The sequence below is a fragment of the Cololabis saira genome, chromosome 24, assembly GCF_033807715.1.
Source record: "Cololabis saira isolate AMF1-May2022 chromosome 24, fColSai1.1, whole genome shotgun sequence".
Lineage (NCBI taxonomy): Eukaryota > Metazoa > Chordata > Actinopteri > Beloniformes > Belonidae > Cololabis > Cololabis saira.
This window is the reverse complement of record NC_084610.1, coordinates 8,371,335-8,398,026: the sequence shown is the minus strand read 5'-3', so window position 1 is coordinate 8,398,026 and position 26,692 is coordinate 8,371,335. Positions and strand designations below refer to the sequence as shown.

Genomic DNA, 26,692 nt, shown 5'->3' with positions numbered 1-26,692 from the left:
CCATATGGTAGATTGTCAGATGTTTGACTGACGATTTAATGTCATGTTTTATTCAGGGGTGTGAGTATGACATAATATGCAGTCTTTAAACCGTTGATGTTCATTTGCGCTTAAAAATTACTTTTATGTCATTTTTACTTGTAACACTTGGTATCTTTGTTAAATTGCAATAGCGTGATAGATTTTGATAGCTCTTTAGCGGCATCCCTTCTGGTCCTGTCACTTCGTGTAACTCAAATCTGACTATAAGTGTCATGTCTGCTAAAAGAAAGAAGCTTTGCATTAGATATTTGGACCTCAAATGTGGTCAAATGTCAAAGTGTAGTAACACATATGTTAAATATAAACCATATATATTTCATGTTTAATATCTGGATTTCTTTATTTATTAAATATTATTATTTTACTTTTAATTTCCTATTAAAAAAACATAAATAGCTTCATACATGCTCAAAGTAAAACTTATGTGGAACCGCCATTATCTGTTATTGAACAATTTACAATTAACCATTTACAGGGCAGGGGCCAATTATCAAAGCTATATAACATACTTTTGAATGTTTCGCAGGAAAGTTCCCATTCTTATTTATCCTCTCGGAGGAATGATTTACAGCTAGATATATCCACAGAAGATCTGTCATCTAGCCCAAACCCAGAGTATTAACACAAGAGGCAGATTACTACAATACAAATGGCTCTTTAGAACCTACATTACTCCTGTTAAGCTAAATCATTTAAATCCCAACATTCCAGACAATTGCCCTAAATGTAACATAGAAAGAGGTACTTTGCTTCATTGTATATGGGAATGTAAGAAACTCCAGGAATTTGGGAAAGATACCCTTTTCCTGATTTCAAGATTAACACAGTGTACAAATCCTGTTGAACCTAGATTATGTCTATTACATACAGGTATATACCCCGAAGACTTTGGTGCAAATGCAAAGAAAAGAAAGTTCATGGATTTTTGTTTGTTACAAGTCAAAAGAGTAATAGCCTTGTAGTGGAAGGATGTTCAGAGTCCTAATTCCACCCAGTGGTTAAAAGAGATGTCTTCACACCTAGTATTCGAAAAACTAACATACATTCTTACAGTTAAAGTTGAATCATTTAATGACATGTGGTCACCCTTTTTACATTTTATGGACAATCTGCCCAATGATTCTCATGAACAAAGATTAGATGACAGTTAATTGCTGTTTATTTTCAATGCCCCTTTTCTTGTGACTTTGCTGTTCTTATACAGGAAATGGGCTAATTGTAATTGCAATTGACGAATGTATGGTATGTATTTCCCCCTTGAGTTAAGTCCTTTTATTTTCTTTATAAGAAAGGGGGTGGGGGGGTGGGGTTGAGCTTGTTGTTATGAATGTTTTGTATGTTGGTTATTTGAGAGAAAATCAATAAACAGAATTAAAAAAAACAAAAAAAAAAAACAAACATAAATAATACTTGTAGGCTATTCGATTAATAGCTACTCAGTATCGACTAACATGGTATCGGAATTGGTAATGGAAAAGAACAATGAGGGTATTGTTAGGATTTTATGAAATTGTTAAAAGTAAGAGGGTTTTTTTCTATAAGATTGTACACTGATGGTTGCTCTCAGGGCAAGACCACCCCCTGTTTTAATGACCAGACTTATTAGCTAAATTCGTTTTGGGCATATAAAGCCCAAAACGGCTTAGCTCCGCAGTATTTACAAGATTTGATAGTGCCTTATGTTCCTGGCAGAGCTCTCCGCTCCCAGGGTGCAGGTTTACTCGTAGTTCCTAGAGTATCTAAATGTAGATTTGGAGGGCGGGCGTTCTGCTATCAGGCACCATTACTTTGGAACCAACTTCCAATCTGGGTTAAGGAGGCTGACACCACCTCCACCTTTAAAACTAAACTTAAAACCTTTCTGTTTAGTAAAGCCTATAGTTAGTGTTTAGTAAACCTCTAGCTGGTGTTGGTAAATCTCTAGGTAGTGTAAACTCTAGTGTGTTAGAGTCAGTAGTCATAGTTGCAGCTATAGAACAAGACTATAATAGTTAGTCTCAAATATAGCTTTGCGGTAGATATGCTGCTATAGGCCTATGCTGCAGGGGGGCACCGACATGATCCGCTGGGCGGTGCCTCTCACCCTTCTTCTCCTCTCCTTTTCCCTTCCTCTCTTCTCCATTACCATTTTTATTTATTATAAATATCTCATAGCTATCATTTTTGTCCATCGTTCCTGTAGTTTCTTGTGCCGGCCCCCCTTTTTTCTCTTTTGTGCATGTTTGCAGGCTGGAGCCTCAGGAGCTGCGTTCTGGCCTGCGTTCCCGCCCCCCCCCCCCCTTGCCACTGTTTATGTAATAATTGCTCGGGGGTTTATGTTTATGTTTATGTTCATGTTCTGGATCTCTGGAAAGCGTCTAGAGACAACATCTGTTGTATTAGACGCTATATAAATAAAGTTGAATTGAATTGAATTGAATTGAATTGAATTGAATTGAATTGAATTGAATTGAATTGAATTGAATTGAATTGAATTCTTTAGGTGAGGACGGTGAAGAGGAACGGATGTTTAAGATTGATGTTTTTCTCTGGGTTTTGGTTGTCGTAGATCTTTGGCATGTCGGATTAGAGATAAACAACAGAAAATATATGACTGAAAGTGTGACATGTTTAGGTTTCTTTCACTGCAGGTGCCTCTCAGATAAGGTTCAACAGATAAGGTTCTGCTCTTATAACGTACTAAACACCTCCCTTTTTCATTATAAATATGACTGGATTGATGACCACAGTGTGCATTTCTCTCCTACCTATGTGGTTTGAAACTTTTTTTAAAACTTGTTTTAAACTTTTAATTTATGTTATTTGTAAATGTATTTCTTGTGAAGAAGGGGCAGATTAGATAAGATTCTTATTGTTTCTGCTCCCTTTTCATTCACAATTTAGGAACATTTGTGTTTCTATTTGAATTGAATTGTTTGTTTTATTTTTGAATGAAATAAAGAATAAAATGAAAATTAAATGAAAAGTGTACCTCCGGGTGGAAAACATTGTGCATAATATAATAAAAGCTTGTATTAAAATTTGATTCTGTTCACTGGTTTTCTTATGGTACACCAGACAAAGAACACGAGGATCTTTCAGTATCAGAACACATTTAATCTGAAGTTGGAGGGTAATAATTCATATTTAAATTCATATTTATATCTGGGTTTGTGATGTCACAGACCATTACAATTCTGAACTTCTCACTCATTGACACATCTTCAAATTCCGACTGCCTAAAACTACATGAAAATATTGCGTTATGTCAGAGTTTTTAAATTGTTACTCACTTCAGACTAAAACTACATGAAAATATTGCGTTATGTCAGAGTTTTTAAATTGTTACTCACTTCAGACTAAAACTACATGAAAATATTGCGTTATGTCAGAGTTTTTAAATTGTTACTCACTTCAGACACCAAAATATATGATCTCAATCACGAAAATTATATTTTCACCAGGGGCCATTGGGTATGGGAAGGTATGGCAGCTGCCACACCTTGGCTTCAAGGGAAAATGTAAATGTTTGTTTTTTTAAATACATTTATGGAATTTTTCTGTGTCTATTTGAATTGATTATTCTATTACTTAATACATATAGAATAACTACAAATGCAAATCAGAACAACATGATCGATTTCACTAGTTAATTAGTCAAGTAGATTTTCACTTAAAATAAGTGGAAAAATCTGCCAGTGGAAAAGATAAATCTTGTCCCACTGGCAGATTTTTCTACTTATTTCAAGTGAAAATTTACTTGAAACAGGTGAAAATGGTCAAATAACAAGTTATTTTTCTGGTGATGACTCTTGTTTTAAGTGTGACTAAAAATGAGACATTTTAGCTAGAAATAAGACAAATATTCCTGGTAAGATTTTGAGTTTTTGCAGTGAACGAGACTGCATTTGAAAAAGTTCCAATTTTCTTGACCACACAGATAAGCTACATATCAGACTTCTGTGATGAATATTTGCTGCACGTGTTGATTGATACTCTAGTTAAGTTCTGTGACTTGTAACCTTGCCATACCTACTGAATTGACGCCACTGGTTTTCACACTTCTAAGAAGGTATTACTGGCAATATTTTGCCCTCCTAAATCGTAACGGGGTCCTGAGTGTAGAGTACGCGGAAGTGACAGGCGGAAGTAGCTTCGACGGAAGCGCTCTGGTCTGTCAAGGGAGGAAAAACCAGCACAGTTTGACACAAAGAGGGTAATCCCACCAAATAACACCTTTCTTTCCCCCCTTTTCCTCGACACCGGCGTCAGCTGCGATGATCCTGTTAGAAATCAATAACCGCATCATAGAAGAGACCTTGGCGTTGAAGTTCGACGGCGCATCCAACGGGTGAGGAATCATTAATCATCGTTACACCTGGCTAGCCGGGCTAGCCGGGCTAGCTTCCCCTTTCGCCTTTCCCCCGAAAAACGACTGCTGCGTTCAAAGCTGAAGCTGGTAAACGCCAATAGCATTGCAAAAGTCTCTTAAATGCCCGTAATGAACGTAAAGCAGCGTCAGATTAGCAGCTGAACCAGCCCTGTTGTCGGGAGTAGCTGCTTTGCCTTAAGCTGGGGTGTGTCTGCACTGCCCGTGTTGTGGCAAAAAATGTTACCCAGTTTGATTTGGTCCCCCCCTCGGCTACTTCCTGGTTGTCAAAAGGGTCAAATAAAGCATTTTGTGCAATTATGCCACGGCTGACTTATTATTATTTTTTTATTTGAATATTTTAAAACATCTGGAGAGCATAGACCGCTATACAGCTGCTGCTATTAGCTACTTTATAGACCTTTACTGCATTGACCAGAGGTTACACTGCTTTACGGAACCCGACACATTCAGTGCCCTGTTTAAAGTTAGATTCACTTTTATATGGATATCAAACCTGAATCCGCCGCTGGTAAAGCTCTCCCCCCATTCCCTGACACAAGTCCATAAACATAACACTTCCTCATGTTTTTACGCGCTAATTAAACGACACCAACATACATAACCCTGATCCAGTTGTGCAGGAAATTATTTTTGCATTTATTGAAAAACGTTTATTTGCTTTTTATGGTTCTGCACAAACATTTAGCCTCTGCATGTCAGCTACAACCATCGCTCCTATTTCCAGCTTCCGCATTCCTGTAGTCAAGCTGAGTCAAGTCTCCAGAAGCTGCAGCAGCTCGGAGCACATTACACATATTTTGCAGCTGTAACCAAATCCATTAAGCATCCACCCCCCCAAAAAAGCTCATTTACTACTGCATATTATAGTGGTTGGGGAAACGTAGAGCACAACACAGTACACTTAACTAGAAAAACCCACCTTAAAAAGTAAACTAGTTTATGAAAGCTTTTCACACTTAAAAAATGATACTACAAAATACTAAGACAGAAAAGAAGGCTTAAAATTTCAGTTTTTTTTTATCCAATGCACTGATGGTACATTTCTTGTATTCTTTTGCATATTTTTTTTACTGGACTTTTCTCTCTTTGAATCAGAAACATTGTAAATAACCTAAGGCTAATCTCTGTACTGTACCTGTGCTGCATATATCCAAATAATTTGACAGCAATTATTTTAACTCGTCACATTCAGGTGACTACATCTCCTAAAAATATCAGATTCTGTCAATTGCATATGTTTATCTTGAGGTAACTAATGTGATGATTAAAGTCATTGATATAGTTGCAAAGCCAAATGCAATAACGTCTCTGTGGGCATATTTTGGAATAAAATGGACACCAAAAAAAATACTACCAAGTTCTTGTTTGATATTTCCCAACAAAATGTTCATGATACTAACAGCTATAGTAACATCATGCTTCAATCGTAACTACTAGAGTGCCTTATTTTTAAATGAAAATGTTTGCTTTTCTTACGAGCCTCGTCTCCATGAGCTATAAAGTGTAATTGTGCCATGTGTAGTGCAAACAGAGCTTCGTTTGAATGAGTGGTTTATGTGCGGATTGGTGGTATTACTAAATTAACGGTGGTTTACTTTGGTTTTCCTCTCACAGAACCAAACCAGAGGCCGTCGATGTGACGTTTGCAGGTGGGGGGCATTTCTATTCACTTTGATGTTTTCGGCTCGAGTTTTCTGTGTTTTTAATTGCACCACATGGTTTCAATATGTCGTTGGGAGCTCAGCAGAGTTTTAGATGTTCAGAGAGGAATGTCTTAGATACTCTGATGTCATATCTGAAGTGGGCGGCTGATTCAGCATTGTGTTCTCTTCTAGTCTAGGGCAAATTATTTCTTTTGCAAATCTATTATTATTTTAGGAACTGCATAAGAATATGTGTTTTTATCTGACAACTCTATATTTCCTTTCGTCTGGGTTAAAAAAAAAAAAAAAAACGCAACAAACTACCTCATAGCTATTCTTGGAGGAGTTCCTTAATAATATGCATTCAATGTGCTGCACATGCTGCCAGTAATCACTGAAACTTTCTGTGTATTTTATGTAAAATTGAGTAAAGTAATCCAGTGAAATCAGGGTTTTAATTGTCCATGTAGCAAAAACTGTGTTAAGATCCCAGAAGAAAAAGGGTGTGTGGCTTAAGAGCTCAATTTGCCACCTGCAGGAGTTAATTTTGTTCCTCCCTCCTGCAGATTTCGATGGCGTCTTGTACCACATCTCCAACCCCAATGGGGACAAGACCAAAGTGATGGTTAGCATCTCCCTGAAGTTCTACAAGGAGCTGCAGGAGCATGGAGCTGACGAGGTAACACACAGTCCATTAAAGAAAAAAAAAAAAAAGAAGTCTCAACGGACGGTCTAAGAGAGGAATGTTGTTTGTTTTTTGTTTTAAATTTAGCTTAGGAAGTCTTAAAAGTGCTCCCGGCCCACAGTTATGTTACATTGTGGTAAGTATAAACTACATGGGAAGCAGCAGTTACTCTCATTATGTCTCTTTAATTCCACTGATTGTTTACCTGTGAAAAGCAAACACGATCAGTGCGTCCAGGAGGGAATACTGAAAGAGTAGATATACTCTCAACTTCTGTAAAAATCTCAGATGATTTAAAAACAATAAGATCATCACTGCTTTCTCACCCACACACACACACACACACACATGCACACACCTACACTGCAAGTGCTCTGTTGCCATGTAAGGAAGAAAGCAGCTGCCGAGGCTTCTGGCAGAAACAGGAAGTGGGTCTGTGTGAGTCACCCCAGGCAAGGAAGTGCTGACTGTGAGCTACAGACGCTGTGTAAATGGCTTGGCCTCCATCCAGCGACTCCCTCCTCGTTCCATTAAGCTCAAGAGTTGAGGGGCGAGTGAATGACTCTACAGTGCCACATTCAGCTGGATTTTTTTTTTGTGTCAGAAGTCAGGGAAGAGGTTGTGTATAAGGGCAGCTGAAAGGCTCTGTTTATTCTCCCACGTTCTTGTGTGTTCTTAATTTAACAAGCGTAGCTTGTTTGGCAGCGCTGACAAAGGAAAACTTGTTCTCTCTAAAAGTATCACTGGAGCTTAGGTTTGCAAAGTTGTTGCTTTGGACAAATGAGACCTAAGTGGAGATGTTTGACCACAAATCACAATTAAAAGGTTGGCGTATGAGCTCAAACACCTCAAGCACAGTGGCGGAGGCTTGATGAGGGCTTCTCTGGAGAGAAGTGAATCTTTCCAGCTACTAAAGCGTTTCATAAACCAGGTCTTGCAACAAATCTACAACAGAACAGCGGAAAAATTAAATCAAAGTTCAAACTGCAGACTTCAAACTGATTGAAAGACAGGGTTGGATCCCTAAGAGACAGATAAGATCAACTTTATTAATCCCAAAGGAAGATGTACCAGAGTAGAACAGAGAGGGTTGGCGAAATGTACACAATTACAGAAAGGAGAAACATGAAATAAAAATCAAATAAGAAGAGAGCTGTGCAGGAAGAAACACTTCCATTTGAGCTGAAGGCGATGTTGTAAATTAAAGCGTGCAGAACTTTCTCCACAGCAATTGTTAGAAACAGAAAACAATGATGTCAAAATGATCCTGCTTAAGTTGAGTCTACATGTCGAATCGTTGAGTTTTCATCTCTGCTTCTTTTCCAAATTAGCCATGTGGTGTATGGATAAGTTCAGTAACTGGCAACGACCAGATGGTTTTATTGTCCTGTGTTTTAAAACCTGATATTTGGAACAAGCTGAACCTTTTTTCTTTTCTTTTTTTTCCCCACAACTGTATACAGGACTGTTTCAGAAAATTAGAATATTGTGATAAAGTCCTTTTATTTTCTGTAATGCAAAAATGTCATACATTCTGGATTCATTACAAATCAACTGAAATATTGCAAGCCTTTTATTATTTTAATATTGATGATCATGGTTTACAGCTTAAGGAAACTCAAATATCCTATCTCAAAAAATTAGAATATTCTGGGAATCTTAATCTTAAAATGTAAGCCATAATCAGAAATATTAAAATAATAAAAGGCTTGCAATATTTCAGTTGATTTGTAATGAATCCAGAATTTATGACATTTTTTTTTTAATTGCATTACAGAAAATAAAGAACTTTATCACAATATTCTAATTTTCTGACACAGTCCTGTGTACCTTTCCGAGTAAACAAACTCTCAAAAGAAGAGGAAGTATGGACCAAGTAAACATAGTAATTTGTTGTGTTTTTATGGCACATAATTTCCATACCATAGCCTTAGTTCCATATCGCTGTCGTGCACCTCAAGTCCTGACAAAATGACAGGTATCTGTTTGCGACAAAGTCCCTCTTTAATTATCTGAAGCAGACGCACATTCCCTCCCTGGCGCGGTTACAAGCCTCTCATTGTTCAGCGGCTTTGAGTATCTGGCCTCTGCTGTTCCTGTGGTTGACTTTTCTTTCAAATGTCTTGCTTCATCTGCCTTAATTTGCACAAGCTGTGAAAATCAGTGGCGTTGAAGAAATCAAAGAGTTGCTTTTAAGTAAATATCTTTCTTTCTTTTTTTTCAAGGCATTTGAAATGTCAAGTTTCCAAAACTCATGGGGATTGTTTTTAGCACCAAAGCAGTTGCAGGGCTGGGACTTATTTATAAGCACTTACTCTACACTTTTAAGACATGAATGCAAAAAAGATAATGATCAAAGTATTTCATCAAACTACTTTTTTGTCTTGCAGCCTAAGATTTGACCTTTTAAGTTTCCTTTTTTTCAGTTGTGTGTTGTGGTTTTTCTATGAAAGACTGATTGTGGAAGTCACATATAGAGAAGTGTGTCACAAATAACGGGGATATTTCTAATTGCAGCTGCTCAAGAGGATCTATGGGAATTATCTGGTTTCCACTGAGCCTGGTAAGTTCTCATCTTTCTGTCCTTTAACATATTAAACCCTATCAAGGAGTCCAAGCATCTTTCAGCCCAAACAGCAGTCTTGAATGTCAGCTTTCATGAGATCTCTCTCCTAAAATGAAGCGTTTAACGGGTCTTTAAATAGAAAGCTGTGAAATCAAAAGTTGTGACTGACTGCGATGTAACCCAGCATGTGATGAGTTCTGTTTTAACTTCTGACCGGCTTTCTCCAAGGCTACAATGTGTCCCTCCTCTACGATCTGGACGTTCTACCGGCCAATAAAGACGAGGTCGTCCACCAGGCGGGGATGCTGAAGAGGAACTGCTTCGCCTCTGTGTTTGAGAAGTACTTCAAGTTCCAGGAAGAAGGCAAAGAGGGGGAGAGGAGGGCTGTGGTCCACTACAGAGATGATGAGTCCATGTACGTCGGCAGACGGGCCAAAGCTTTTACACAACAGCGTTAGATGTTGGAGACAACTCCCTAACGTGTCTCTGTTTGCTGTGGTTGCCTCAGGTATCTGGAAGCTAAGAAAGACAGGGTGACGGTGGTTTTCAGCACGGTATTCAAAGACGACGACGATGTCATCATCGGGAAAGTCTTCATGCAGGTGAGCGAGGGTCTGTCATCGAGGGGTTCGCTCCCTCCCTGGGTATTTACCTCTAATCCAAATGCTTTACTGAGGTTGTCATCAGTAGGAGGCTCTAGATGTGTTATAGATACTAAGCAGCATCTTTAAAATTCCTTAAAGGAAATACAAACTATTCGGGACGGCATGTGGCGCACCTGTTGGTTCGAGTCCCAACCTGTGTGCCGTCTTCTCTTTTCCTCTTGTGTAATTACTGCCGCTAAAGATCAATGGAAGAAGTCTTAAAGCATAACGTATGAACTAACAGGTTAAAATTGAAAGGTTGTCAGGTTTCAGGAAACCAGTCGTTTCCGATTCCTGTTGATTTCAGATGGAAGCGGTTTTTCTTTCTTGCTGAGACCTTTTAAACAACATTTATTCTGGATCAAATCCAAAATGTTGCTGCAGCTGAGGTGAAAAAAAGAGGGAAAAGCAGCACATTTGTACTTAACTTTTAGTCTGAACTTCTACATAAGTTATTTTGTATTGCTCAAAAACCATCCACGGCAGTCATTCACGTACCGCTCTGAACCAGAAAGGTCTCATTTGCAACCGCTGTAACGCAGAACGTCAAACAAATGCCAAACAGATTGCTAATGGTCATCAGTAAGAATACAGAACTAAGAGTTTTAAAGTGATTTTTCTGGTGTGAAGGAGTTCAAAGAGGGTCGGCGAGCCAGCCACACGGCTCCCCAGGTGCTGTTCAGCCACAGGGAGCCGCCTCTGGAGCTGAAGGACACAGACGCCGCCGTCGGGGACAACATCGGATACATCACCTTCGGTCAGTCTCCCCGCTGGAATTACACCACTCATTTATAGGCCTGTGTTGAAGAAATCGATTTTCCGATTCTAAATCGATTCTCAAATTAATTCCTAAAAATCAATTCTTATGTCTAAAGATCGATTTTATTTTTTTTATTTATTTTTTTTTTCTCTCCATCATTCTCGCCAGGTGAACTTTAATCCCAGTAGTCGGACACACAGTTTGTCATGACACTTCTGAAAAATGCCAGGTGCTTCATGGCAATATGTGTGCGTGGTGACAGAATAAATTAGATAAGCTAAAATGATTTGTTTACTGCATGAACTGTTGCAATTTCTTTCTTTTTTGCACTTTAAATGTATATTAAAAGGCCCGTTTGAGTTATTTATTTCTTAGTTATTTCACAATAATTATTGTGAAATTATTATTTCACTAGTTATTTTACAGTCATATAATTCAGGCAACAGCTCAAAAAACATTTTAAATAACACTAAGCCAAATCATTGTCGAATCGAATCATGATAATCGATTCTGAATATTAAGAATCGAATCGATTCTTGACATTTGAATCGATACCCAGCCCTACTCATTTATCAAGTTCTATATGATCTGCATGTTTCCCCGTTGAACTCTTTCCAGTCCTGTTCCCTCGTCACACCAATGCCAATGCCAGAGACAACACCATCAACCTCATCCACACCTTCAGGGACTACCTGCACTACCACATAAAGTGCTCCAAGGTGAGCTCTCCTCCATCAGCCATTGATCCGAGTCGCACCCGGCCCGAGCTCGCTGCAGCATTCTTCAGTTGCGTGTCAAGTGTGTGTTTGCAGCCATGAATTGTGTTGGTCCAGCGCAGCTCATTAACGCTGGAGAGGAATTTTTCAGACCGCAGTCGACTTTAATAGCAGACCATATAGAAGCTGTAAACTCTCATCAAAGTCGAGGTTTTACTGCTCAAGCTGTGGGTTGGCAAGCAGCTCGTTGCTTTAGGTTGTGGGATTCTTTAAATTGCATCTCAAATTAACTATGTTTGGCTGTCAGATGCAGTTAAATCTCCTTTTTTCGGGGGGGTAGACTACATTTTAAAGCTTTCACATGCAGCAGAAACAGAAAAGAGAAATCGTATGTGTTTGCATCAGACTACATGGCGTCACCGGAGGCTGATTTATGGGCCAATGTGGGTGGGAATGCTCTCAAGGGCGTCCATCGAATGCCATTTTTGTGATATAAGACTCTTTAACGACGAGCAGCCTGCATTTATTTTCTTGTTTAACACTAAAACATTGTTAAATACAATGTTGTTGTTGTAAAAATGTGCACAAACCAGATTGGAAATGGACTCATGCTGTCATCTTGACTGCTCTTAAGAGATACAATCAGTGTTTACCACTCAGAGGAATCTCCTAATAGCACATGCGCAATTTCCTCCTCAGGCCTACATTCATACGCGCATGAGGGCCAAGACATCAGACTTCCTCAAGGTGCTGAACCGTGCTCGGCCCGATGCTGAGAAGAAAGAGATGAAAACCATTTCGTAAGTAACCTCCGCCGGATCTTACAAGTGACGGACGACAGCATCGCTGTCCCAACGAAGGCGTGTTACAGTCCAAAACCAGATTCAGACTCAAGATAAACAATCTGTGCAGGACTAGAGTACTTGGCTTTGACTCCTGTGTTGACTTGGTTTTTATTTTTACAGCTTTGACCATTTGTAATAATAAAAGCCTGCTCGTAAACCTCTTAGCTCCTGCAAACGAAGGTTACGTGTATTTGTTCTGTGGGTAACGAGTAACTGAAATGAGCTCCACAAACGGGTGGTGCTGAAGATAAACATTCAAGTCAATCCTGTTCAAAGAGGAAACTATCTGATTAATAAGAAATTTAACCATCAACCATAAAAGTCAGCTCGTCATAAATCAAACCAAACCAGAAGCAGTTTTGTTTTTTATTTAAGAAACGAACAACTATGTGCATCGATATGAGGAAATATTGTTGCAAGGAATAGTTTATTGTTTAAAACCGTGTTCAAGCTTGAATTTGTTATATTAGAAGCAACTGATCTGCTTGTGTGTCCTGATAGCTTTTTATGTAATTTTAACAAGTAACAGCCCACCTTTCCCTCGACTTTTGTCTTTTCAAACTAAAAAGGTTCAATTTTGCTGCTAAAATCTGTTTAAAAAAACAAACTAAAACAAAACAAGACCATACAAATTACTATCAACTTTTTAATTTTAGTTGTGTCCTGCAGCTGAAGTACAGTTCATGTCTAAAAGTTTCTCAGAGCCCAAATCTATAGGATAGAAACTTCTTGTGATCTAAACAGCTAATTTCTGCAACAAGACCAGATAGATCTATACGTTAATCGACTGGGTCTTTGTTGAAAACAAATTCTGTTTGCAGCATCTAAAGAATGTTTATGAGTTGTTCCCTTAACTGAAAACAGATTTGAGCTTAGCTTTTCCCACAAATGAGACCCAGGCCTTTAAACTTGTTATTTATTTACATTTTTTCTCCCCTCCCTTTCAGTGGGAAAACCTTCTCCCGCTGAGGCCGGCCTCCATCTGACAAACCCAAAACCCCAGTGGGCATTTCCAGATGCTCCAGAAGACTCAACGCCACATCGGACAGGACTCCAGGATGCCTCTAAACGCCCCCCTCCCTCCCCACGCCCAGCCTCCCCCCCCCTTCTCCCAAAAAAAAGAAAAAAAAGTGTCCCGCCTCTTCTGGTTTTGTTTTTTTTGTTTGTTTTTTTTTTTTTAATTTTGAAGAGTAATAATGTCAGCTCTACATAGGGAAAGCAAAGGCTCAAGATAAAATGGAAAAAAGGGCATTCCTTGCTTTGCTTAGTTAAAGAGAATTATTAGTCCTATATAGATATATATATGAACAAAGTGAATGAAAATTTTTGATACGATATTTTACTCCATTTGGTACTCGCTTGCCCCCTCAGCCCTCCCCTCACCACTCAGTGTCCATATATTGGATGATTTCAGTTCCCCTCCCCTCTCTGTGCTTTCATGTCGTCTGTACCATCGTCATTTGAGAAATAAATCACTCTTTAAAAAAAAAAACCATCATTCCTCTCTGACTTGTTTATTGCTTATCTATTACGCAAGTGTCGCATGTGGTGAGACGTGTGTGGTCGTCAATCCTGAAGAGACGCGTGTGAATGACGTCTGAGATCAGAAAGTACACTCTTGGGACTTTTTTCAGTTGAACCCATGACTTTTATTTTAGTGACAAAAGAAGAAAAAACACTTTACAATGGTAAAGTTACAGGTTTCAATGGGATACTTTGCTGAATGACAGTAAGATATTTATTTAAAAGACCAAGTTTTGGCTCCTTCGCCTTAAACAGCAGGTTTTTCAACTTCATGTACGGACTCAGAGGAGGATGAGGATGAAGAGGAGGAAGATGAAGAGGATGAAGAGGAGGAGGAGGAGGAAGATGAATCCTTCTCAGCCTTGGACTTCTTGTTCTTTTTCTTTTTAGCAGAGCTGTTGCCAGGAGCTGCTTCCTTGACGACCGCATCCATCTCTGCCTTGACGGGTTTTTTCTCCTTCGGCTTTTCCGGGGGGGTGGACTTGTGGGAGCGGGCTCTCTGCTGCTTGGCCACGGCCGCCTCCTCTACTGCCTGCTGGTGCTGGTCAAGCTTTTGCTGATCTGCAATCACAGATATGAAACATTTCATACATTTCAGGCATTTGCTGAGAATCCCTCGGTGTTAGTTCTGCTGATTGTGCCGGTCAGTAGATAAATTTGTGATTGATTAGATCTAGTGCAGTTTAGTGACACATTTAGCTCTAAAACATTTTCAGCTTCTTTTTTTTAAAGCAATAGACACAAAAGTGTGTAAACACACTTCTGAAAGTCACTCCCCCAAACAATAATGAGATGACATGGAAGTTTTCAGGTTTAACTCTGAATACAACGCCGTTACCTGGAAGGTGTAAACCATATTATCTCATGAAGCATGGACAGATTTTTTTTAGTGTGTTGCAACTGTGTTAGTATTGTTTTGTATCCCTTTTCTCCTTTTTAGTGCATATTTTGTAGTAATTTCTACTCCAAGTGGTTAATTCTGATGTCATGGTCGTGAATCTTCAGTTATCTGTCCACGTCATCAACTATAAAGCTTCCACCTTTCATTTAATTCCACAATTTTTCTTTTCTTTTGGTGGGACAGGAGCATTTTTTTTGGGCCAATCAGGTTGTAAGATGAAACAGAAAGCAGTAACCTTCCCACGTCGGTTATAGAAATGTGTTCACACAGGTAAACATTCCCATCATCCAGGGGGAGTGATGTGGTTTATATCTGACATCTTTTTGATGTCAGATAAACCCTAGCCAGATCCAGGACTTACCGCTGTGCAATGCATCCTCTAAAGTAAACCCCGAGCTGTTGGAGAAGAAGAAATAACGCAAAGATTCATCGCGTTTCCGTGCGTGTCGTGGTTTTTCCACACTATTCCTTCACTAGTTAACACATTAAAGCAGTTAAAGCTCTGATGTCATTCAACCATCGCACCAGAGCACTTGCGTGCATCCTCACCTTTCAGGATCAGCGGTGATGCCTTGAATCAGCTGGTGGTAGCTGTTGATTTCCTGCTCCAGCTTCATCTTGACGCAGAGCAGGTCGTTGTTGGTCTCCCCCTGCTGCTCCACCTGGGACCTCACCTCCTTCAGCTCGGCCTCCAGCTGCAGGATCCGGTGGTTGAGCGGGGCCAGGCGCCGGTTGGACTCCGTTTTGGTCGTGTTCACCGTCTCCTCCAGGCTGCGGATCTGACACGGGAGCAACGAGACCTCAGTCATGACTGTGAACTTGGGAGGTCACCTTGCATACGTGCCCTCAGAGCACACACAAACACACACAAACACACACACAACAGCAGGACTTCTCAGGAAGCCATCCTGTTGATGTTTGGGCTCTCAGATCCGGGTAGTTAGGGAGACGGCCAGGAGCCAGGTTTGTAATGAGTAGTGATAGAGCAATCAGGCATGATGACTTGATAAGAGATAAGATGTCATCCTGCGCACACCCACAATGTTTTTTCTAACTTCCTTCTTGGGGAATTTGGGATTAACACTGTTGGTGATTCAGGATTTCCTTGGAATTGCAAAGGGTGTGTGTGTGTGTGTGTGTGTGTGTGTATGTGTATGTATATATATATATATATATATATATATATATATATATATATATATATATATATATATATATATATATATATATATATATATATATATATATATATATATATATAAATAAAAAAAAGTGTGTGTGTATATATATATACATATATACATACATACATATGTATATGTATACTCTATGTGTGTATATATATATATATATATATATACACATATATACATACATATATATATATAAAAACATATATATATAGCGCTCTGGGTGCCTTGAAGGGCGCTATATAAATCCAAGTCATTATTATTATTATTATTATTATTATTATTAATATAATATACATAAATACATATATATATATATATATATATATATATATATATATATATATATACACACACTGTATATATATTATATATACACACACTGTATATATATTATATATACATATATATATACAGTACATACCAGAAGTTTGGACACACTTCCCCATTTGTTTGAATGAGAAAGTGTGGTCTGTACTGTAATAATAATAATAATAATAAGCTTTATTTGTATAGCACCTTTCCAAACACAGTTACAAGGTGCTTTTACAAGAGCAGAATTAAAAGGCAGAATCCAATAAAATGACAAAAATATAAAAACATAAGAACATAGAAATATAATAAAACATTAGATATACAGTATATACATATATATGTGCGTGTGTTTGTGTGTGTATATTTACCACGTTGAGCTCAGTCTGAATGTTGATTTCCACAATTTTCTTCTGCTTAATGAGTTCGTTGAACTCCGACTTTGAGGACTGCAAGGTCTCCACGTTTTTAACCTCCTCCACCTTGATGTTGTCAAACTAGAAGAGGCGTGGGGAGAAAAAAAAACAATGAAAAAAACTGTCACAGTGGAGGAAAAGCAAGCACAGAGAACGAGGGGATCAGAAGCTGAGCTGGAAGTCTGGAGACGCACCTCGCTCTTGTACCAGTCGTCCGTCTCCTTCAGGTTTTTCTGGGCCACTTTATCATACTGGGCTCGGATATCTTTGATAATCTCTGCCAGGTTGGAGTTCTGGGACTCTATGTCCACCTTGACCTCGGAGTCCTTGATCTTCTCCCGGAGGGCATCCACCTCCTGCAAAAAAGACCCATTATATGAGTTTCATTGCTATGTGGAGCAGTGAAGCTCATATCACCATCACCTCCACCACAGGTGTGGCCTTGTGGACGTGATGGTGGAGGTGATGGAAGTGATGGTGTGCATCCTCACGTCCTTGTGCTCCTTCTCCAGCCGCTCCAGCTCGCTCTTCACCAGTTTGATCTCCGTCTGCATCTGATCTTGGTTCATCTTGGTCTCTTCCATGACCTTCTTCAGACTGTCCAGGTCTTTCTCCAAATCCTTCCGTGCCTTTGTCTCATCATCGAGCCTGCAAACAGAAAAAGGGAGAGCTGTTACTGTAAACGGTTATGTTGGGTCAGGTTTAGGTGGAGGATTCGTTACGCACTTGTTTTGGAAGTCATCGTTGGCCAGCTTGGTGTTGTCAATCTGAAGCAGCAGCTTTGCGTTGTCCAAGGTGATGTCTTTGATCTGCACATGCAAAATAAGGTGTCAATACCAGAGGTGTCAAGTAACGAAGTACAAATACTTTGTTACCTTACTTAAGTAGAAATTTTGGTTATCTATACTTCACTGGAGTAATTATTTTTCAGACGACTTTTTACTTTTACTCCTTACATTTTCACACAATTATCTGTACTTTTTACTCCTTACATTTTAAAAACAGCCTCGTTACTCTATTTCATTTTGGCCTTTAAAAAAAAACTATCCAGTTAAATTGCTCCATCCGAATAGAGTGAATTTGGTTGTGGTTGTTTCAGATGTTCTTGTCCAGTTTTGTTCTTACATCCGTTCCCTCAGATTCCTGCAACTAAACTTGGATGTACATTCCAATAAAGGTTAGGATAAATGATAACATGCCTCTGAAGTTTGACTTTTTGCACCATTACAATACTTATAGGCAACTAGTCATCATATCCCCTGCTCTCTGAAACACATGTTAATGCTCAATAGTACACATATATGGTTCTTTAATATATTTACATTATACTAAGATGCATTCATTTTCAATGGCTTTTGTCCTTAATGGCTTTTTCCCCCCTTACATACTTTTACTTTTATACTTTAAGTAGTTTTGAAACCAGTACTTTTATACTTTTACTTGAGTAAAAAACTTGAGTTGATACTTCAACTTCTACAGGAGTATTTTTAAACTCTAGTATCTATACTTCTACCTGAGTAATGAATGTGAATACTTTTGACACCTCTGGTCAATACCTATATTAAACAGGAGTAAAAGGAGGTTCCTCTCCAGCAATATGGAACCTGATGCATCACCTTCTCCTTGAGCTCATCCAGTGGCTCCTGGACTTTATCCCAGTCTCGTCGTTCGGGTGTTTTCCTCTTGGCCAGAATGTCATCGATCTCCTTCTGCGTGTCGCAGTTCCCCTCCTGCAGCTGCCTGACCCGGTCCAGGTAGCCGGACAGGCGGCCGTTCAGCCCCCGCAGGGTCTGCTTGTCGTCGGCGGGCTGCGCGGGCGGAGCCGCGGGCGCGGCGGCGTCTGGAGGCGGCGGAGCGGCGCGCGTCGCCGGAGCGGAGTCCCGCTCCGTGTCGTTCCGCAGCACGTTCTTCAGCCCGGCCAGGCTGGCCACGGACGCCCTGGAGCCCCTTCCCCCGGCTCCCCCGAACATGCTGGCGCTGGTGTTGGAAGGCATGGTCTCCTGGTGGGTAGAGTAGCCAAAAAATGTACTCAAGTAAAAGTACTGTTACTTCAGAATAATATGACTCAAGTAGAAGTAAAAAGTAGTCATCCAAATCATTACTTGAGTAAAAGTAAAATGAAAAAACTACTCAAGTACTCAGTAACTGTTGAGTAACGTCTGATTATTTTTTTTAACACAACCATTCAAACAGACAAAAGTACAAAATAATCATCTTCAGGCAAATTAAATCAATAAAATAAATTAAAATTAATAAAAAATAAAAAAAAATGCTTAAATTAAAATAATCTTAAAGTAAATTCAAGTACTTTAATAAATAAATAAAATAACAGAATCAAAAAATAAATTAAGCACAAGTAGCACAAAAAAGGCTTTGTACTTTTCTTTTTTAACCAACTAGAACAAGCCCATGAACTCAGTGTTTGAGTCTGTGTATATGTGACAAAACATGCAAAAACATTTTTTTTTTCCAAAGAATCACCCAGTGATGTCATGAGATTGACGCGTACGCGGATAAAAGGGATAAAAGAAAATAACAAGCTCAACCCAATGTAGCGGAGTAAGAGTAACAGTTTCTTCTTCACAAATCTACTCAAGTAAAAGTAAAAAGTATAGTGATTCAAAACTATTCTTAGTACAACATTTCTCAAAACTTACTCAAGTAAATGTAACTCAAATACTACCCACCTCTGATCACAGCTCACCCGGTGCAGGCAGGGGATGCCGGGGCGTTTATATCCACCTTGTGCGCTCAAATCCGCCCCTGGGGATCTGGTTGGCTCCTGGATCCAGGTCCAACACCTGGACAAACTGGTTTAGAGTTGAAATTCAAGTATTCCGCGGATGTTTTTCTGTTGTTCTCCTCCGATTGTCGCACCTGTCCTTCTGTGATTGGATGCAGGCGAGGTTTGTGGGGAGGTGATGGGTGGTCCTGCCTCCTTTATAAGAGGATGCTGCGGGGACTCAGGTGCTTTACCTGCTCACCTGTGCAGCCGGACTCGGTGTCGTTGTTGTGTTCGGTTTGAGGGTCGGAAAAGCCCCAGCATGTCTGCGTCCAGAGACTACAGCAGCCAGTCGTACAGCCCCGGCAGCGGGGGCCCCGCCAGGAGCCAGCCCAACAACAAGCTGGACCAGGCCGGGAAGTCCCGGGAGAAGGACGACATGGTCGGACTCAACGACAAGTTCGTCCAGCTAATCGACAAGGTTGGTATATATTGTATTTTTTTTAACTTAGTAGCTTTCGTATCATTTTTTAAATATTAAAGAAGCTAAATATTATTATAAAATATGTTGCCGAAACACTTCGGAAAAGAGGAAAAAGTAAAGTAAATGTATTTTATTTAATTAGGAAAAACAGTTTTTATTTTAATTCCGTTTTACACATTATAAATATATTTATAATGTGTGTATATATATATATATATATATATATATATATATATATATATATATATATATATATATATATATATATATATATATATATAAATGGTCTTTTTTATATACAAAAGTATATATATGTGTATATATACAAAAAAGCTAATTCCGTGGAAAAATGTATATAAAAATATAATGGAAAAAAACATACATGTATGTATGTATGTATGTATGTATGTATGTATGTATGTATGTATGTATGTATGTATGTATGTATGTATGTATGTATGTATGTATGTATGTATGTATGTATGTATGTATGTATGTATGTATGTATGTATGTATGTAGGCTATGTATGAATATATATATATATATATATATATATATATATATATATATATATATATATATATATATATATATATATATATATATATTTATATATTGATTGACTGATTATATTATTATTATTAATAAACAAAAACCAAACCTTTATTATAAAAAAGTTTTGTTTTTTTTTGTTTTTTTTTATCTATATGTTTTTCATTATTGTTTACATATGGAGGGCGTGGTCTAGTGATGAACTCCCTTGGGCCCCTGAGCAAGGCATTAACCCTAATTGCTCCATGGTGTGTGTGTCTCAGATGTAAGTCATTTTGGATAAACAAGCGTCTGCTAAATGGTAGTAGTAGTATATACATTTTCCCACGGAATTAGTTTTTTGTTTATTGTATTATTTATTTTTATTTTCTTAAAGATGACAAAGTCGGTTAAAAGAATACAAAGAGTTGTTTAAAACCTGTCTGTCAGTGTATTATTCATAGTCTTATAATAATAATATGAATGTGTAGCTGGAGGCAACAGAAAGTGCTTCCATCTTTCTCAGCTCGTTGAGAACATCCAATCTGGCTCCATCTTGTGGAATAAACGAAAACTTGAGGTTTGACGTAATGAAAGACTCAGAATTCACATGATGATCAGTAAAGAATTGTCCAATATTTTCCCTTATTCTTTAATGTTGTCGTTCCATAAAAAGCACATGGTAAATGTTCAGTGCCCTCAATTTGTCACCATCGTAGGTAAAAAACCTGGAGGATGAGAAGAAAAAGCTGGACACTAAACTGAAGATCCTGAAGGAGCAGGAGGACTATGATGCAAAAGTGGATGATATCGTGAAGCAGGTGCAGGCTGAGCTGGAGCAGCAGATCGAGAGCTTGCTCCGCGACCAGGACAAACTGCAGGATGATCTAGTGAAGATCCAGGACAAGGTGGACGACACCAAGAGGAGGTCAGCAGCTCACAACGGACCTCACTTTCTATTTTTCCCCATTGAATTTGAACTTTGTGGATATCTGGGGGGGGGGTTATAGATTTCTTGTAACCTTATATCTCACACTGATTGCAGTTATGAGGATGAGTTGTCCGCGAAAGCTGAGCTGGAGAATGACTTCATTGTCACCAAAAAGGTACTAGAAGCTTTCTTCTTTCATGAGGCGTTAAGAAAACAAGTTCCTATCAGTTCCTGGCAGGTATTTTTGGTCTTTATGTCATCCCCGTTCTGTTTTTAATGTGTGTGTCCAACAGGAGGTAGACGAGGGACACCTGGCAGCAGTAGATCTGGCCTTGGACCTGGAGGACCAGATGGGAAAGCTGAACTTCCTCAGGGCTGGCTTCGATGAGGTGATGAAATATCCGATATCTACCTGTAAAATAAGTAAAAAAAGAAAAGCCAGCCATCTTTCCTGCTCACGTCTACCCCTTGCAGGAGATCAAGGAGCTCCAGTCGCGAGTCCAGAATGAGACGGTGATCATTCGCGATTCTAACAAACGGTCCCTGGACATGGATGAGATCATCAAGACCGTGGAGGCTCAGTATGCCAACATGGCCTCCCGCACCAGAGAAGAAGCAGAGCAGTGGAACCAGAGAAAGGTTTGGATGAGATGAAAACAGCACAGTCCGTCAATATTGATGTAAATAGATACTAAAGTGGGATTTCTCTCTTTCTCTTAGATGGATGCCTTGGTTTTAAATGTGGGGCAGCGGGAGCAGGAAGTGCGTGACATAAAGAGGGAAGTCTCAGACACGGTGCGCATCATCCAGAGGCTCAACGTAGACCTGGAGGGTCTGAAAAGAAAGGTTGGGATCTAACAGAAACGAGCATCTGCAAACACGCTGTCCAAACATCTGCTGATCTCTCTCTTGGTTTTCATCTTAGGAAGAGTCCTTGAAGAAGGAAATCGACAACTTGAGACACGACAGTGAGGCAAACCTGGACCAGGCCCGAGACAACATCAACCAGCTGGAGGAGGCCTTGAGGAACACCAAGCAGGAGCTGGCCAGGCAGATTCGTGAGCACCAAGAGCTGCTCAATCTCAAGCTGGCCCTGGACATTGAGATTGCCACCTATCGTAAACTCCTGGAGGGAGAGGAGCAGAGGTATGCCAGGAAGCAGATCCCATTATTAAGCATTAAAGTGTTTGATATGGCACTAACACCTGTCTCTTCTCCATCCCTGCCCAGAATGAATGACCGCATGCGCTCTGCAGGTGAGAACCATTTTATTACTTTTACTTAAATTACTTTCAAATGACCTTAAAAAATCCACTGACACAAGATTTCTGAGCTGTTGTGTTGCATGTTGTCGTAACTCAAAACAACTACAGACTGATGGGAGAAAAGCTTGATGGGAAACAGTTGTTCCCAACATTTATGGCTTGAGAGCACCCATAAAATTGTCCACAAGCACAAATATTTATCCATTCATTCACTTTTTTTCATTTAACTATTCACTGAAAATTATTAATTATTCAATCAAAAATGCATTTTTTTTTTTTTTTTTTTTTTGTTTTTTTTAATATATTTTTTATCCCCGATTTTTTACCCATTTCATCACCCAGTGCTCATACCTAAGTAACAGTCCTGGGCATTGCTCCCCTCTGCCAAAAAATGCATTTTTTTAAAAGAAAATCTTATTCTTTTGAACCCCATTTTACCATGTAGATATATGTCAAATGATCTCTCCTTGGTGGTCCTGAGTCCTAGTTTTGAAACCAAAGATTTATATTTTTGCTGATTATGTTTCAAAATAGCAACTGTTTTAATTTTATTTTAAAGCTGCTCTATGTAGTAGTACCATGTCTGACCACAAGGGGGCAGTACACCACAAGAAAGTTAAGGTGTCTTGCAGTTACATTTAGATATGTGCAAGACCATTACCTGTAATTACACAATATTGTTAGAGATTACTTTCAATTCAATTCAATACAATTTTTTTCAATTCAATGTTATTTATATAGCATCTATTACAACAGAAGTTGTCTCTAGGCGCTTTCCAGAGACCCAGAACATGACCCCCAAGCAATTATTACATAAACATAACATAAACAATGGCAGGTAAAAACTCCCCTAGTGGAAGAAAAACCTTAAGCCAAACTTTTCCGATGTGGTAGATCTATTATGCCCCCAAGTGGTCAGAAGTGGTATCTCTACATAAAGTGCCTTTAAGACCTTAAAATTAGGTGATTTCCAACCACTCTCTAACACTCTCTACTAATACTTGTAAACAGCCATTCAATTCACTGAAAACAAAAGCTAAAAAGGAAAAATAAACCAGGAGATTAAAAAAAAAAAAAAAAAAGGTTTCAGTGTTAGGAAGCTTTAAACAAATTAAAAAGTAGGATATCTGACTTCTTATGAGGATTTCTCCAATTTTTGTTTCTTTTTTCAGTGGGAGTTGAGAATTTTGCTTAAATTCTGTGTTCCCAGTAGCATTTGAATGTAGCATAATAAAAATTCTTTACCACTGAGACTTGGACCACCCTGTTCGGACGAAAAATTCTAAATGTGTAATATTATTGGAATAAGGTCACAATTTTATAAGATAAATAATAAATTGTTAAATCATAATACATTTGTAGTTTTACAAGAACAAAGTAACATGAGGTATTTTGCAGCATCACTTCTGACCACATGGGTATGGCTCATCACAAGAAAGTTGTGTAAAACACAACAAAGTGCACGTTTAGTGGGACAAAGTAGTATTGCAAGACGCGCCAGACTGATTTTCAGACGCTCTTTTGTCAACATCATAGATCTCTGCGCCCCCATGTGGTCATAAGTGGTCTTGCTACACAGAGTAGCTTTAAAGTTGTTCAGTTTGGCATTCAGGGAGAATTCTCATCTTTTTTTGGTTTCAACTTTATTTGTATTATCTAAGATGTATTGTTCTCACAAGATGGCCCTAACACGCCACGATATATTACAAAATAAATTATGAAAAATAAATGAATAAATATTCATCAACACAAAAATGCTCTTAAAAACATAAAACTATCGGCATATCTGCATTCTCAAGCTTCTCTCTTGTTTTGTACGCCACTAAAATCACACCTCTCTTTCGCTCAGATTTCTAAAAACAAACCAACCAATCCAAGTCCTTACTTGCACGCAGACGTTCACCTGCCAGAGAAGCTACACCGACCAGAGAAGCTACACCGACCAGAGAAGCTACACCTGCCAGAGAAGCTACACCTGCCAGAGAAGCCGCCGGCTGCAGATCCCATCGACGCCCCAGCGATCACCATCGTCCCGGACACCATCATCCCCCCAGACACGACTGTAATCTCCCCGGCGTTCCCCAACCCCAAGAAGCGCCTGTTGATCCGGCTTGAGGTGGAGTCAGGTAGAATTATATCTGAAAGCTCCCAATACTTTGATTGACTGAGCCATTGAACCACCTGCAGCATTACAAAATATATCCACAAAATGTGAATTCATTTAGTCAAATACAGCTAAATTAAGTTATTTTAGTGCACTGGCTTTTAAATTATTAATCCATCATAATCCGTTGCATGCTTTCTGGTTTTGTGAACAGCTTCATGGCAGGTTGAATGTTTTCTGTGCTTGTATTTGTTTACACCCTTTGAAATGGGTTTCTTGTCTTTGTGTGAATGTGTAAATCTTTCTGGAGGTCCAGAGTTTCTCCTTCATGCTTCCCTCGGAGATGTCAGTGGCACGAAAAGGGAACACGAGTCTGTGTTTATAACGCAGAACTCACTTCATAAAGAAAGGGAAATTGTGGGTTTGAGCACTTGCTTAAAGGAGCGTTTCGTTTCCGTTCCGTTGGTTCCGATCACTTCCGTATCTGGAGGGCGGTAGCAGAGATGTTTCCTGGCTTCACAAGATGCAAAGCTGCTCAGATTGTCACTTCAAACGGCCAAAGTTCTGTCCTTTAGCTTTGCAAAATGTTGTAAATTGGCATTTGTTTGCAATCTTTAAACCCTGTCTGGTGGCTCATGTTATCTGCTGTTTGATACCTCAAATATGCCAAATGAATAAAAAGATAAATAAAATCATGTTATGAAGTTTTCTGTCAATAAATAAGGCAACCTGATGAGTGTGTCTGCCTCTTTCTTTCTCACAAACACAGAGTGATTAGGAATAGTGGGACATTTTAGAAAGGATTATGCAGCAGCTGGAGCCTGGCAGTCTCGTCCAGTTCCTTCCTCCTCCTCCTCCTGCTCCTCTTCCTCCTCCTCCTCCTCTCCCGGTTCTGCTCCAGCTTCCTGACACATATGTGCATGATATCCCAGTGTGGAAAACATACTGGAACATTGCATGCCTGGACAAGACAGGCGTCCCCCTGACGTCCTGTGACCCAGACTCTCTCCTCATGTCCCAACAGCTCAGACCTTGTTTGTTCTTAAATCTGATTAAAGGCTGCTTTTCCACCTCGCCTCGCCTCGCCTCTGCCAGCTGTCTCTCCTTTCCGCCCACTATGCAGACGGTACACTTTTAAAACCTCTTTATTTATTTTTATTAGGGAATCGAGCGCGACGTATCCTCTGTTTAATCAGACCTCAAACAAAAAGCTCATTTCCGTTGCATGGATCTTTACAACGCATAAAACTTCTCGTCCTCAAATACTAAGTATTTGGAAGCAGCAGATGTCTGTGGCGTGATGTCTTATGTCAACATGGCTTAAACCAGAAACTCCCAACTTTGGAGACTTTCATTTCCAATTTTTAAACCTAAATCTATTTCTCACCTCGCCCCGCCGCCTCCCCTACATGTTCTGGTCGCATCGGTGAGTCTGTTAATGTCTTGTAGATGTACCACGGGTCGTGAATGCCCCCCTCTCCCCTCTTCAGCTTGCATACCAGAATATAGATAAACATTGGCGAGGGGAGTAGGAGTAAACACTGCAGGCAGGGGGGTAACAGATGGACAAAATCTGCATCCAGTTGAACTGATGTCCTTCGCTGGCTGAACAACACGATAGGAAGAAGTACAAAACCCATGCATGAGCAGTTTATGGAGCAAGACCGTAATATTACTCCCCCTCAAGCACGGCTGACAGCATCCAATCAATCGAAGTTAAACTCTGTGTAATCAGCTCCATGTCTGCTTGCAAGACTGCAGAATCTTCATGTCATGTGAGAACATCAAGTACTGCACATAAAAAGAGTCATATTCTGACATTTATTCCAAAGCTGACTGTTTCCAGAGGTAATGACATTTCTGTGAGATGTTATTGTCCAAACACTCTACAAAAAGCTCATGTTTGCATGTCTGTCACGTACACTAGAAGGGCTCCTTTTTCAACCATGCCTTTACAGATCTGTTCAAAGCAGCTGGTTTTAAGGTGGTGGAAGCTACAATCAACTTATCCCCACCCCGTTTTAAAAATCGCTTTTAA

General features: G+C 39.4%; 3 protein-coding genes across 5 annotated transcripts; 2 read left to right on the top strand and 1 right to left on the bottom strand.

Moving 5' to 3' along the window:
- The first annotated feature begins 4,154 nt into the window (after positions 1 to 4,154).
- On the top strand, positions 4,155 to 13,768 carry arpc2 (actin related protein 2/3 complex, subunit 2). Its single transcript, XM_061716184.1, has 10 exons — positions 4,155 to 4,372; positions 6,029 to 6,063; positions 6,624 to 6,736; positions 9,260 to 9,305; positions 9,537 to 9,723; positions 9,817 to 9,910; positions 10,583 to 10,709; positions 11,331 to 11,431; positions 12,128 to 12,228; positions 13,221 to 13,768. Exons 1-10 carry the CDS (start codon positions 4,299 to 4,301, stop codon positions 13,240 to 13,242), a joined length of 900 nt encoding a protein of 299 aa, XP_061572168.1. The 5' UTR covers positions 4,155 to 4,298; the 3' UTR covers positions 13,243 to 13,768.
- A 136-nt stretch (positions 13,769 to 13,904) lies between these two features.
- On the bottom strand, positions 13,905 to 19,411 carry LOC133425361 (keratin, type I cytoskeletal 18-like). 2 transcript variants are annotated; one of them, XM_061716180.1, is made up of 9 exons: positions 19,304 to 19,411; positions 18,233 to 18,616; positions 17,343 to 17,425; positions 17,108 to 17,264; positions 16,811 to 16,972; positions 16,572 to 16,697; positions 15,248 to 15,477; positions 15,060 to 15,094; positions 13,905 to 14,358 (listed from the first exon to the last, which is right to left on the bottom strand). In XM_061716180.1, exons 2-9 carry the CDS (start codon positions 18,608 to 18,610, stop codon positions 14,045 to 14,047), a joined length of 1,485 nt encoding a protein of 494 aa, XP_061572164.1. In that variant the 5' UTR covers positions 18,611 to 18,616; positions 19,304 to 19,411; the 3' UTR covers positions 13,905 to 14,044. The 2 variants fall into 2 exon arrangements, with proteins under 2 accessions (XP_061572164.1, XP_061572165.1); XM_061716181.1 differs by lacking the exon at positions 15,060 to 15,094 and having other exon boundaries at positions 14,193 to 14,358; positions 19,304 to 19,403.
- An 85-nt stretch (positions 19,412 to 19,496) lies between these two features.
- Positions 19,497 to 25,387, top strand: LOC133425362 (intermediate filament protein ON3-like). Of its 2 annotated transcripts, none has more exons than XM_061716182.1 (9): positions 19,497 to 19,819; positions 21,074 to 21,282; positions 21,400 to 21,460; positions 21,579 to 21,674; positions 21,760 to 21,924; positions 22,006 to 22,131; positions 22,211 to 22,431; positions 22,516 to 22,541; positions 24,446 to 25,387. In XM_061716182.1, exons 1-9 carry the CDS (start codon positions 19,538 to 19,540, stop codon positions 24,712 to 24,714), a joined length of 1,455 nt encoding a protein of 484 aa, XP_061572166.1. In that variant the 5' UTR covers positions 19,497 to 19,537; the 3' UTR covers positions 24,715 to 25,387. The 2 variants fall into 2 exon arrangements, with proteins under 2 accessions (XP_061572166.1, XP_061572167.1); XM_061716183.1 differs by having other exon boundaries at positions 19,512 to 19,819; positions 24,400 to 24,587.
- Positions 25,388 to 26,692: the final 1,305 nt, after the last annotated feature.

Bases quoted from the DNA above. Each gene is read 5' to 3' on its own strand.
- LOC133425362 (XM_061716182.1), top strand. From the start codon at position 19,538: ATGGGTGGTCCTGCCTCCTTTATAAGAGGATGCTGCGGGGACTCAGGT. The intron at 21,461-21,578 runs GTACTAGAAGCT...TGTGTCCAACAG, and splicing joins ACTTCATTGTCACCAAAAAG to GAGGTAGACGAGGGACACCT. The intron at 21,675-21,759 runs GTGATGAAATAT...TACCCCTTGCAG, and splicing joins TCAGGGCTGGCTTCGATGAG to GAGATCAAGGAGCTCCAGTC.
- arpc2 (XM_061716184.1), top strand. From the start codon at position 4,299: ATGATCCTGTTAGAAATCAATAACCGCATCATAGAAGAGACCTTGGCG. The intron at 6,064-6,623 runs GTGGGGGGCATT...TCCCTCCTGCAG, and splicing joins CGTCGATGTGACGTTTGCAG to ATTTCGATGGCGTCTTGTAC. The intron at 11,432-12,127 runs GTGAGCTCTCCT...TTTCCTCCTCAG, and splicing joins ACCACATAAAGTGCTCCAAG to GCCTACATTCATACGCGCAT.
- LOC133425361 (XM_061716180.1), bottom strand. From the start codon at position 18,610: ATGCCTTCCAACACCAGCGCCAGCATGTTCGGGGGAGCCGGGGGAAGG. The intron at 16,973-17,107 runs GTGAGGATGCAC...TCTTTTTTGCAG, and splicing joins TGGAGAAGGAGCACAAGGAC to GAGGTGGATGCCCTCCGGGA. The intron at 16,698-16,810 runs GTGCGTCTCCAG...CGCCTCTTCTAG, and splicing joins ACGACTGGTACAAGAGCGAG to TTTGACAACATCAAGGTGGA.